This window comes from Pelmatolapia mariae, linkage group LG10_11 (genome assembly GCF_036321145.2).
Source record: "Pelmatolapia mariae isolate MD_Pm_ZW linkage group LG10_11, Pm_UMD_F_2, whole genome shotgun sequence".
In the NCBI taxonomy this organism is placed as follows: domain Eukaryota; kingdom Metazoa; phylum Chordata; class Actinopteri; order Cichliformes; family Cichlidae; genus Pelmatolapia; species Pelmatolapia mariae.
In genome coordinates, this window is record NC_086236.1 from 57,682,595 (window position 1) to 57,694,810 (window position 12,216).

Genomic DNA, 12,216 nt, shown 5'->3' on the forward strand with positions numbered 1-12,216 from the left:
GCACTTTAAATGATTATTTCTACAACTACTTGTAAGAAGGAAAAATGTCCGCTTTTACCATTAAAGTTTCTGTAGAGCTGGTTACTAGTTATTTCTCAGATTACTGTTTCATATACAGGACAAACGTTTAGTTTAAGCATGATCATGCGTTAATCCAAATCCATGTGTTTTTTAAAACAAATACTTAAAACAAATTAAAACGAGTGCTAAGATAAAGTATTGCTTACATGATAATGTAGAAGTAATTATGATCTGCCAACACTTCAAACACCGTACTATAGCGTTTTCTACCATATTTTCTTAAACAAAGCAAAAACAATTTTTATATTTACTTTCGTTTCTATAAAGTTATCAGTTTACTACGAGTAGGGCCGGGCTGTTGTTTTCGTGAGCAGCTGGAGGGCGCGTCTCCAGTGGGGCGGGGACTTCACTGGTGACACCTCGAGGGGGTGGAGCTTCTGCAATACAAAATAGAGTTGCGCTCCTGTGATACAGTCAAGACTTACAACAGCGTGTAGTGAGAAGCGTTACTTTGCAGTACTTACTACACACAGCGCGTAAAATCCTCAATTGGTTTCCGTGCGCGCATTTACGCGCATTAACATCTTCCATAAGTGAAGCCCTTTAAACGTCAGTTACCGCTTTAAAGGTGTTCATTGTTCCTTTCGGAGAAGAGAAGCTATGGATGTGGTGTGTCTGCTGTGTTTGGTGCTGACCATCGGTTCTTGGTTTGCCTCCGCGGAAAGACACAGCGTCTACTGGAACAGCTCGAACGCAAAGTAAGTGCTGATCTGTGCTTTGGTGTAGTGTTATAGGGGATGTTCAGTGCAGCATGGGAAGCCAAGTGAGTGGTGTACTGGGTCAATCATACTGTCTGGTGTTTCCCAGTTTGTCCAGAGGGGAATGACGGTAACATCCTAATTTCTTAAGTTTGACACATGTAAAGTCTTATCCTACATACCCGCATCCGCGGACTGCTCAAGCTTCTTGCTTTCTTCATATGTCAATTAAAGATCTCTATGACTTTATAGCAGTGGCTTTAGAGTGCTATAGCACCCAGCAGCAGATGGATGTAAAAGCAGAAGATTGTGAACAAGTGCCTGGACGTCACTATATTTAACCGCAACACATAGACACAGACATACTCTAATAGTAAAAAATAGACCGACGAGTATGAACTTGGCCAGTGCTGTCTGCAGGGTTTGCACCTGTGTGCACTGTGCGTGTCATGGAAAGATGACTCTATTAAGCAATAAAAACGAGTTAATTCCCTAATATATTTACAAAGATACGGCATCAGGCAATTTAAAGAGGTTTTTCATTGGAGAGGAGAGATAGTGAGTCACACAGAGAGCGGCGCATATTGCTGATTAGTTTGTTTTGAGGTCAGAAATGTAATGCTATCCGACCACTCAGCGGGATCGATCGGGCCTGACATATCGCAGCGCGATTTATTGAGCTTTTAGCGTGGAGCGGGTGATCCCGACGTTTGAAAGACGGTATTATTTTAAAACCGAGCTGAAACAGAAGGACGCTCTGCGAGGCTGCCGAGATAGGTCGATTAAAATCCACCACAGAGAAGAAACAAGGGCAAAAGCCATTATGGCTTTTTAGTCTGATTAGCTTACATTTCTAATTGCCCTTTAACATTGTTAATAGACACGGGGCTAAAAAGAGCCCTGCAGCATGGAAAACAATTGTCCTGATAATTGGATAAGAAGTCTAATGGAAAAGTCCTGTCGTCACGAGGAGTGTTTGTGTCATGAGTTAGTCCGTGTGTGAGTCAACAGACCAGGTTTGACCCACCTGAGTTATACACCTGAGTCACTACAAACCAGGGAGGGAGTCTGGTTCAGGTGGGACAGGAGGTAAAGGTAACTTCACAGAAGGAAACTTGTAACCAGAGTCTTCCAGTCAGTTCCACATAAAGGACAGAAACTGGATCTTGGAGGCTTACTTCAAATAAGAAAGGCTGGAGGGGGAAAGGAGGCACAGAGAGAGAGAGAGCAAGAGAGATTAGGGTGGTCTAATACAAAGTCAGATCTTATGTCTGCTGTTTTTAATCCAACTCTGTACTATTTTTGCTCCAGAACTGGAGTTGCATAACTAGAAGAAAAATCACAATATAACACTAATCCCAAATGTGCCACATGGCTAAACATAGACTCTGACAAAGACAGACAAACGGGCAGAGATAAGCTTCATAGAACAGTTAATGGATCAGAGACACTTGTGGATATATTCTGCTTCTACTCTGGCACACTTTCGTTTGCTTATTGTCTGTCTCTAAAACACATTTTCACAGGGAGAGGAACTAAACCCCCATCCCACTTATTTTTATTTTTCTCACATTTTACAGTCTGATTTCTATTAGCCCCTCAGTCCATCCCCCCCCCCCCCCCCCCCGACTCTACATCACCATCCCCCAATTCACTCTCACTCCTCCTCCTCCTTCTCTTCGCTCTTCCATCGTCTCGCAGCCCTGTGATTTCCTGCCCGACTAAAAGCCCACCTGCCTACTACTGTCCCCAGTGATCTATCAGTCACCTGTTCAGAGGATTAAGTAGATCCATCAGCGGCCTTTGGTGGAAGTGGGCCGTGGATAATTGATGCTAATTGATTCCTGGTAGGATTGTGAGCAGCAGTGATCTGTCTTAGGTGGAGGACAGTGACCAGATGGCAGTAGCCTGCCCACTCATATAGAGATACGAAGAAACCGGTAACACCTTAGGTGTGCGTGTTTGCCTCTTAATACAATCTGTATGTGTACTCATGTGTCAGCGTGACTTAATGATTATTGCTTAATCCTTCACTTCAAGTCTTTTTAGGGACTTGATCCAGTGTTTTTGTTTGTGTATCGTTTTCTTACACGACAGGTGGCGAGGCATGTTTTTCACAGTCTGGTCTGGTCTTGTTTTTACGCTACTTGTCTCTACTTGTGTCAGCCTTATTAGTGTGTGTGTGAGAGGGAGAGATTTAACTTCCTTGCTTTTAACAGGAAGCAATTATATTTTTGTTGTGAACTGACAGTTCACGGATTGTTTCTGAGTCTTCGGAGTGCACGTGTCTCGGCGTCAGAGCAAAACAGGGAGTGACCGGTTACCGTAAGCAGCCTCACCGAGACGTGATAAATGTGTGACTCACACTTCCACACACTGGGGGGCATAAGGGGGACGACTTCGCTGTTAATATTAGCCACAGCCAGCATTCCACCCCGCTGTTACTATACTCAACTCTGTCAGCTGTGCATGAGTGTGTGTGTTGTGTGTGTCTCTGTGTGTGTGTGTGTGTTTCTCTGCCTTGTACCTGTCTGTTCCTCTTCTCCATCTTTCCACTCCTACTCCTCTCTTTTAACAGTTGGGTCTTCTCCCAGACTGGCCGCTAGCCTCAAGCCCTCCTTTTCTCTCTACTTACTGATTCAAGCACATTCAAGATCGCCTCGTTTTTAAATCCAAATATGGACGATACCGACACACTACTCCACTGCATCCTTTTAATCTTTCATATCTGAGTTGTTTGGCTGCCTTCATCCATCTCCAGTGGCCTGGGTTTGCGTCCCATGCCTCTGCTATCTGTGCAAATATCTTTATCAGGAGTTTGGTGTAATGTAATATTCTGTTTATCTCAGCCTGTGTCTGGCTCAGCCTGCCTTCACTGTTATTGATGCAGCCAGGCCTGCCTGTACATGTACATGTTGCCTGCAGTTTTAGGTGAACGGGGTCAATGTACTCCCACCTCCTTTTAAATCCCAACTATTACACACTTCGCCCCCCTCCTCTCATCACCCTTCCCCCTCTCTTTCTCTCTCTGTGTTTCTATTTTTACTCATTATTCATCCCTTCACAGCCCATATCGTGTCTGGTTGTTGGACTGTAATCTCACCAGAATGGGAACACACACATACGCACACACACTAACATCGAGTACAGACAGCTTGTAATCTGACCATCTGACCCAAAACACCCGACACAAAACCATCATCCTGGAATATTCATTCTATGTATATGCCCCTGGGATCCTGTGATGTAACTCTTATCTGTTTTTCTGTGTTTGTGTTTGTGTGTGTGTGTGGATTACTGGGTAATTGTTAAAATGTATGTAAATTACTTAAAACCTTTATTTGTCACATTGCATCATTCCCACAATAATCTCCCAGATAGGATCCATCAGAACAATCAATTTCCAGCAATATCTCAGTTTAGCTTTATATGATTCTTGCCCATCATTATCAGGAGGCTTTGTGCCTATTCCCTGCTGATATAACTGTCCTCTTACCTAACGTGCTTATAAATGTTCTCACATATCTTCACACATGATAACACTGAAGCACCTGGGGTTATTTAGTTACCATAGTTTACAACAACAGTATATATTGTTTTTTAGGTTTGTTTTGGGGTTTTTTTTGCATCACGTCTGCAGACTCATCTGTTTTACTCTCTGCTCTTCCTCTCTGCTCCTTATCTGTAGTCCAGATTTCCTCCCCCCCTCCCCTTTCTCTACCAGTCCCCCCTCATTCTCACAGACCTTCCTCTGTTTTTGCCCCAGTAGTTTTCCATCAGAGGAGAACGAAGCACCTCTCAGCTCCCCTTCTGCTAACATTAGAGAGGCCTGTTTTCGCCCGGTGTTATCGTCCTAAGCATGGGCAAGCATGCGTATGTGTACACTGCTCATTCATAGAATTTCAGACATACCGTGACCAGTGCTGCCCACTTGAAGCTCACTAGCGCCCCCCCCCCCCCCCCAAGGCTGACTCACCAGCAGATATACTTCAGCTCATGGTTTATTTTGCATCAGTTAATTCAAAACTTATTTCATTTTTTGTTTTAATTAAAAAAAGTTAAATATTTGATGTAAATTCTTAGAAGTTAGTGAACTTGTGCCCTCTCTCCCTCAGCTAAACGGGCCAACAGATTAACTCTACGTGACCTCCAGCATATTAAACCAAGCATGATACCATTTGGCCTCTTTCTATTCATCACAGACAGAATAGGAGGCTACCAAAAAGGAGGGGACCGGTGAAAAGAGAAAAAGGAGGCGGGATAGAGGCCTGGGCGCAGGGTGAGAGAAGGGTGAAAGGGATTTGTGTTGAGAAATTAGCCTGGATGAAGAGCTCTGGTATATTATGTCAGCATTAAGAGACAGGACAAATAGAAGATGGAGGGTGGGGGGTCGGGGCTAAATTTGCAAGAATAAAAGAGAGGCAGACGGAGGGAGGAGAGGCTGGACAGTGATGGATGAAGGGAGGGAAGAAGTTTAGAAGTGAATAAGTGAGAAAGGCCATTGTTGACAGTTTTAAAGGCTGTCATCCTGCAAAGGGATTGCTTCATATATGAACACACATTTCTTGAAACTGCTTAAAATTTAATCATTTTATGGACATCAGGTTGTATTTGCACATAGTGGGGGAAAGAAATCCCCCGTGGTTTTTGTTTTTATTGTAATACAATGAGATATAGAAAGAAGGGAGTAGATTACACGGGAAGCTCGGTAATATAGGAAGACTTTTCATTTTATATTAGATTGGCTCTAATGGAGAAGCCCACTAGTGAGCAGCTAAACCCATTAGAACCACTGACAGCTCCTCACGCCCGTGTGAAAGGAGGTGTGAATCTGTCATACCACAGCAAATTAATCGGGTATTAAGTGTACACCTCAAAGTAAAAGTGTGTAAGAGTGGGGCTGGAAATTTGATGAGCGCGCCTTGTGAGAACGCTGTAAACCATCCGAACTGCAGCCCCCACCCCCCTCGCCCCCTCTGCTGTGACATTCCTGTGTGTGTGTGTGTGTGTGTGTGTGTACACTTACTACTGATTACCTGAGGAGCAAATGGAAGAAGAGGGGGGAGTGGTGCGTGTGTTTGATGTTTCAGACGTGCTGACTCTCTCCGTGACTCTGTTTTTGTGTGTGTGAAACATATATCTACGGTGCTGACTCGGATGCTAGTGCGGGTGAGAAGTGGCGACCCTGAACTGTAACCCTTTGACCTGGCTGCCAGTTTGCGACTTTCCCCAGACGGACAGTGAAAGACAGGCTCCTTGTGTCAGTAGTTTGAGCGAGCCCAGAGCGAGCTCAGGGGGACAAATGGTGGGAAGGGCTGTAGAAGGGAGACAGGAAAGGGGGGTGGCAAGGAGGGGGGAAAAAGAGCCAACAGCAGAGCAAAGACAATTGCAAAACTTCAAAGCTTCAGTGACTAGAAGTGTTGCAAAAGTCACCTGCAGTAATGAGCAGTAATAACTATTCTGTTTTGTACCTTCACGACACATGCACTGCAATCAGAGTAGGTTTGTATTGAGGAATGACCTGCAGAAAAGAAAGACTAGAGCCACCTTCAACCTTTGCTGTTTACCCATACCTCAGTCTCATGCAAGAAAACGCACACACACACAAACACACACACACACGCACAAGAGGCTCCAACAGACCTTGATAAACAGATGTGCTCATAAGCCCGGGGCATGAGACGGCCTGGATAAGGGGTCTTCAGAGAATCCCTCTCCCTTGAAAACACAGACACACAAAGCAATACGCGGGAAGAAGAAGATGCAATGTGGAAAGTAGGTTTGCGACAGCTCACACACCTGGCTCTCTGTCTCATAGAGGACATAGTTATCACATTAACGCGACTCTCACTCTCCCGAGAACTGCCAGTCAGAGGCTAGTGTAGACGTGGGGAGATGCTAGAGTGCAGAGCTTTGATGAATGAAGACGTAAAGAGGATGGAGGAGTTGAAGACGAAGCGAATTCAGTGGGCACGAATAGGTGGAGATATAAAGAAAGAATTATTTATTGAAATTAAAATAATACAGAAGTGTGAGAAGGTTTTATTAAACCACCAAAATCAGCCACTGGGACACACATTAGACACGTAAACAGCAGCCAGGGTAGTGAAAGCTCCATAGGGGTTAAGGTAGAAGGGGTTGAAGGGGCCCTGTAGCCTTCAGGCATTCTGTGTTTGGGGAGGGAAAGGGTATAATTACATCCCATTCATTCCTCCTCCCCTCCTTTTCAGGAGAACACATTGGCCCCAGACCCCTAACAGCTTTTAATTAGCCAGACCAATGGTGGCGAGGAGGGGAAATGAGGAGGTGAAGAGAAGAATAAAAGGAGAGTTTTCTTAAAAGCAGGAGCCGTGAATGAAATTAGCAACAAAATCTATCTGTTTTGTTGGCTTTTGACAAGCCTGTTTTCACGTGGAGGTCGGCCAGACCGCTAACAAGGACACACTGTGGGAAAAAGGTGTATCCTATACAATTTAAAACTACTCGTTACTTCAGAGGGAACCACTAGAGACCTCCAAACGTCTTGTTTTACCCAACCCTGTTATTACTGGTTTGACTGAAGAAAACAGTAGAGAGGAGCAACATGAGAGGCACAGCTTATTTGGCTAATTAGGCTGCTACAGATGTGTCTTTTCATTTCAGTAAAGCACTTGCCCTTGTAGACCCAAGACACACACACAGTCACAGATAAACACACAAACAAAGGCGTACACACCTGCACAGAAGTGTACACACTTACAAAGGGCCTTTTCAGAGAGAAAGCTCAGGGTAGTGATCAGCTTATTAGCCCTGGAAAACAAGTATAGAGCTGTGCTCAGCTAACAAAGCATGTTTTGACAGGTAGGTTAGCACTAACCCTTACACACACGCGCACAATGCACACAAACAGTTACGCACACACAGAAGCAGGAAGAAGGGGTTAGAGGCCCTCATTTTGGAGCCAGGGTGTCTGACTTGGCCAGGGGTGTCCTGACGGGAGCCACAACAACGGGAGGGGAAGAAGGGGGAGGGTCTCAGAGGCACCGCGTCTCGCTTTGATGACAGGACACGCACATAAACAGGGGTTGTTTTCTTGTCACTCTCACTCCGCGCAACATGTGAGACACAAGCGTCCACAAGCAGTTGCTCAATTTAAGCACAGATTGAATTTGCGGATTAGAGCTTTTATCCCTGAGGATGTCATGGAAGTAATGCGCAAATATCAGTCTTTCTTCACCTCCTGGTTGATAGCGAGATTTGTGCACAGGCCAGCTGCACTTCGCACGCATGATGAAACTGAAAGGTTGGAGTTCATTGAAATCTCTTTCCCCTTTGCGCCGATAAATCTGGTCCTAATGGATTAGTAGCTTATTTTTTAACAAATAGTAAGAGTTTTACTGCAGTGAAGCTTTTTTTTTTTAAATATCCTCGCTGAACATTGTCATCACTTAATGTGCAGTGAGACTTTACAGGAAATATACTTATTTTTCTACTGCCTCGCCATACTTCATTAGGACACCCGGGGCGAAACAAGCATAGGAAGTGAGCACAAAAAGGAGCCGGGGAGGCTTAAAAGAAGCCATAAAACTAAATGAAGGGTAAAGATGAAAAGGGAAAGAAAAAGAGTGAGATAGTCTGGCTCTCCACCTAGTCTCTCTGTGTCTTTGAGGAAATCAGAGAAAAAGAAGATAGAGATAGAGGCAGCAAATTAGCCAGAAAAGTCACGGCAGGAGCTCCGCCACAGATGGACAAACATTCAGGTGAAGAAATTAATGAGACAGAAACCAGAGAAGAGCTTAAAAACACTTGACAGAAAGACTCAGTGAGCTGTACCGAGAGGAAAGTGGACCGAAAGAGAAAGTGGGAAGAAAAAACCCCCCAAAAGATTGTTGGGGCTGAGCTGTCATTTGTAATTTAGTTTCAAGCAAGTGCATCTCACCCAAAAGGAAGAGAGAGAGAAAGGTGTGCGAGTGTGTGGGATGGCGGGATGGGCTGTGTACGATTCTGGGTGTGTTTTCTCGCCCCAAAACAAATTGAACAAGTCCAGCCTGATCAGCCTCTTTCTAATTCTGTTGCTCAGACAGGTTTGCACAAGCACGCAGAAAAACACATCCTCACACGGCATCACCCAGCTTTACCTGTCTGTTTATTTGTGTTATTCATGTCTCTAAGACTCTTTTCAGTTGGCGCACGTGTCTGTGTTTAACTAGTCCTCATCAATATCCTGAACACATCCAGCTCATTATCTGCTCTGCTGGGTGTGTGTTGAAAACAACAGATGAGATCCGCCTCTGTTACTCATTTTTGGAAAACTGGGTGAGGACGTTTGTCAGTAACCTCGTGTCTCTTTCTGTCTCCCCTGCAGCTTTCAGTGGAATGAGTATACGGTGGAAGTGCGCATCAATGACTATCTGGACATCATCTGCCCTCACTACACCCACGGCGAGGTGCCGTCGCATGCAGCTGAGCGTTACGTGCTGTACATGGTGGAGAGAGAGGACTACGAGGTGTGCAAGCCTCACTCCTTCGATCAGCTCCGCTGGGAGTGCTCGCGGCCCTTCGCTCCTCATGCTCCCGAAAAATTCTCGGAGAAGTTTCAACGCTTCACCCCCTTCACCCTGGGAAAGGAGTTCCGGCAGGGAGAGAGCTATTATTATATCTGTAAGTATCTTTAGTGAGAAGGATATTTCTGCTCAGTCTTCTGTGGGTAGAGGAAGGTTCCTTGTGTTAAACATTTCCCTCTGTCTCACTTTTTCAGCAAAGCCAATGCATCACCATGGGAAAGACTGTCTGCGGCTGAGAGTGGATGTAGTTGGACGTAAAGGCTCTGGAAAGAATCACTATGACAAATCCAAAGCACATGAAACAGAAAAAATCTTGGAAGGAGAAAAAGTGAATTTCCTTGCTACAGGAGGAGTTCACAACCCCTCTAACCGTCTCCCAGCAGGTGAGCATTCTTTAAAAAATAGATTCCAGACATAGAAAATAATCACAGCGGTGCTGTGACTAAGACCAGCTCAGCTGGGTGTGTTTACAATTCCTGAGTGATGAAATCCTGTCCTAACGGTCCTTCCCATCTCTTCTCTCAGATGACCCTGCTGCGATGGAGCCAAATGTCCAGAGGAGCGTCGGCAGCTCTGCAGCACAGCTGGTCTCTCGTTCACTTCTTTTTGCCCTGATCCCAGTCTTATTAGCCCTGATGCTACACTAAAGGCAGTGAAGGCTCCACAACAGAGACATTACTAACCCGATGCTGGTCATCGGGACATGAACGATCAGAGATTCTTTTTATACAGACTTTTTTTATACAAGCATGGACAGTGTGTGTTGTTCAGCGTGCGCTTGATGTGGTTTTTTGTGTGTGAATGTGGAGCGTGGATCGCTCCAAAATAAAAAAGAGGACCTCAGAGACTTTTTTTTACTTTATTTTGAGGATTGAAATTCTCACTTATGACCATTTAAGCTGAACATTTTTCTTTTTTCATTATGAACGAAGTCGCAAACAGAACGATCTAAATGTTTTGTTATAAATCGACGGCAGCAAGATTGCATTATCCTCACTGTCACGTGTCATCACATTTTCATAGCACTGGTACAGCTGTGCGTTTCATTAGTGAACTCTCTTTTTCTTCCTCTACATGTAGAGAAACTATTGATATTGTGTATTGTTGTCGGCAGCTGCCACAATATGTAGGATAATGTAGGATATTTGTCATGTTGTGTTGCACTCAACTCCTCGTTATAATGCTCCACATTTCTAAAGTTATCTGACATGTTATCAGTTGTAACGCAACCTGAGAAAACAAATGCTCGAACAGTGCAGCAGTGGTTCTCGCCCCGATTTCTGGCTTTTAGTGATGTCTATTGGTGCTCATGCTGATGAAATCTTTTCATGTAACCACGATTAAAAATGTATTCCAAGAACTTAAAGATATGCATATATTTAAAAAAAAGATGCAGTGATATTTCTGTTTTTGTTAAGTCCTCATCTGTCAATTACACGGTTTCATGCGATGTTGTGAGCCAATGTTGAGAGCCACTGAACAAAGCAAAGATTACAAACTCAGCATCTTCAGCACTTATTCACTCATTTCTACTGTTTCGACTGTATCATGGTACACTGGCTGATGTTTGCAGATGTCGTCCCACTTGCACATCCTGAAACCTCAAACTGAAGGTATCTCCCAGAATACATTTTTTTGTCTTTTTTTTTTTGCTTGTGTCATTTTGTAAATGTTTATATGTGCATTTGTACATACAGAAAACTATATGAAACTGTTTTAAGATGTGAAAAATCTTTAGTGAAATAAAAATGTGATGTAATCCAAAAAAAAAGAAAAAGATCTGTCTGTTTTTTATCATAACTTATTGTGGATCTTGATAACCGGCTGAGATCATCGAGATTTGGATGGATGACACAATATTTTGGCAGAGCCATCTATCCTCTGTCCGTCTCCACATTTCCACCCCCATGTCTTTCCCAACCTCTCGTCTCTGCCCTCTCCTGCTTTCATCTCCTGTGATACAACATACCCGGGCTTAGATTTCAGACTCAAAACCAAACATGGACTAAGAGGGGGACAAAAAAAACACCCAAGAACCCAGAGAGAGGGAGGCCCACAAGCGAACTGACAGCTGGGTGTGAAAGTGTCACTCTCACCTCCTTGCTCATACTCTTTCACTCTTTTTTTTTTTGCCCTGTTTTTGCCCTTTCTTTTTCTTCTCTGAACATTGCCTTTTGAGGAAAAGCTGAACATCCGTCCACACAGCTGTATGTTGGAATGAGTAGAAAACAAACCTCAGAGCTGACTGAAAACTGTCAAAACTCACCGTTCCTTGTAAAACCGCACAACATACACACTCAAAATCAGAACATTAGAACTGAGCTGTTTGCTTTTCCGTGATAACGTCATAGCTTAAATTCAATGCAGATGATCACAGAGTCTCAGGTATCTTGTGCAATGCTGCACCCACAAATGTGTACAGTAGGATAAAGCAGGACATCATTCAACTGTGCCTGATGGGATGGATTAAATATGGTAGTCTCCACCGCTTTGATGTCTCAGTTCAACATTATGTCAGGCATTATGTGAAAAAGTAAATGTATTCTTTATAATACAAAAAATGTTCCTTTAGCTGTGCAAATACCATAAACCAAAAGCAAGTTTTCAGATTAGTTTGAGGACAAGCTTTTACAAACACGGCATAAAACTATAGGAACATCATTTTAAGGTTTTTTTCCAGTGAAGTAAAACTCAGTATCGCAGTAAAGTCAATGAAAATTCTACTAAAATACAATACTTGAAGTTTAAAATTGGGATTTACTACATATGACAATAAGTTTTTGAAATATAAATCCTTTGGGCACTTAATTACATTTACATGTACAACTATTCATTAACACATTTAGGCAAGGTGACATGCTAAAGTTCAAACTGAGCATCAGAATAAGGAAGAA

The 12,216-nt window shown here is 43.6% G+C and overlaps 1 protein-coding gene across 1 annotated transcript; it reads left to right on the forward strand.

Moving 5' to 3' along the window:
- The first annotated feature begins 504 nt into the window (after positions 1-504).
- efna1b (ephrin-A1b) lies at positions 505-11,099 on the forward strand. The gene is made up of 4 exons (XM_063487085.1): positions 505-779; positions 9,124-9,419; positions 9,517-9,705; positions 9,848-11,099. Exons 1-4 carry the CDS (start codon positions 682-684, stop codon positions 9,967-9,969), a joined length of 705 nt encoding a protein of 234 aa, XP_063343155.1. The 5' UTR covers positions 505-681; the 3' UTR covers positions 9,970-11,099.
- The last annotated feature ends 1,117 nt before the right edge of the window (positions 11,100-12,216 follow it).

Coding starts and splice junctions, on each gene's coding strand:
- efna1b (XM_063487085.1), top strand. CDS start 682: ATGGATGTGGTGTGTCTGCTGTGTTTGGTGCTGACCATCGGTTCTTGG. Junction 9,420..9,516: donor AGAGAGCTATTATTATATCT/GTAAGTATCTTT, acceptor TCACTTTTTCAG/CAAAGCCAATGCATCACCAT. Junction 9,706..9,847: donor CTCTAACCGTCTCCCAGCAG/GTGAGCATTCTT, acceptor CTCTTCTCTCAG/ATGACCCTGCTGCGATGGAG.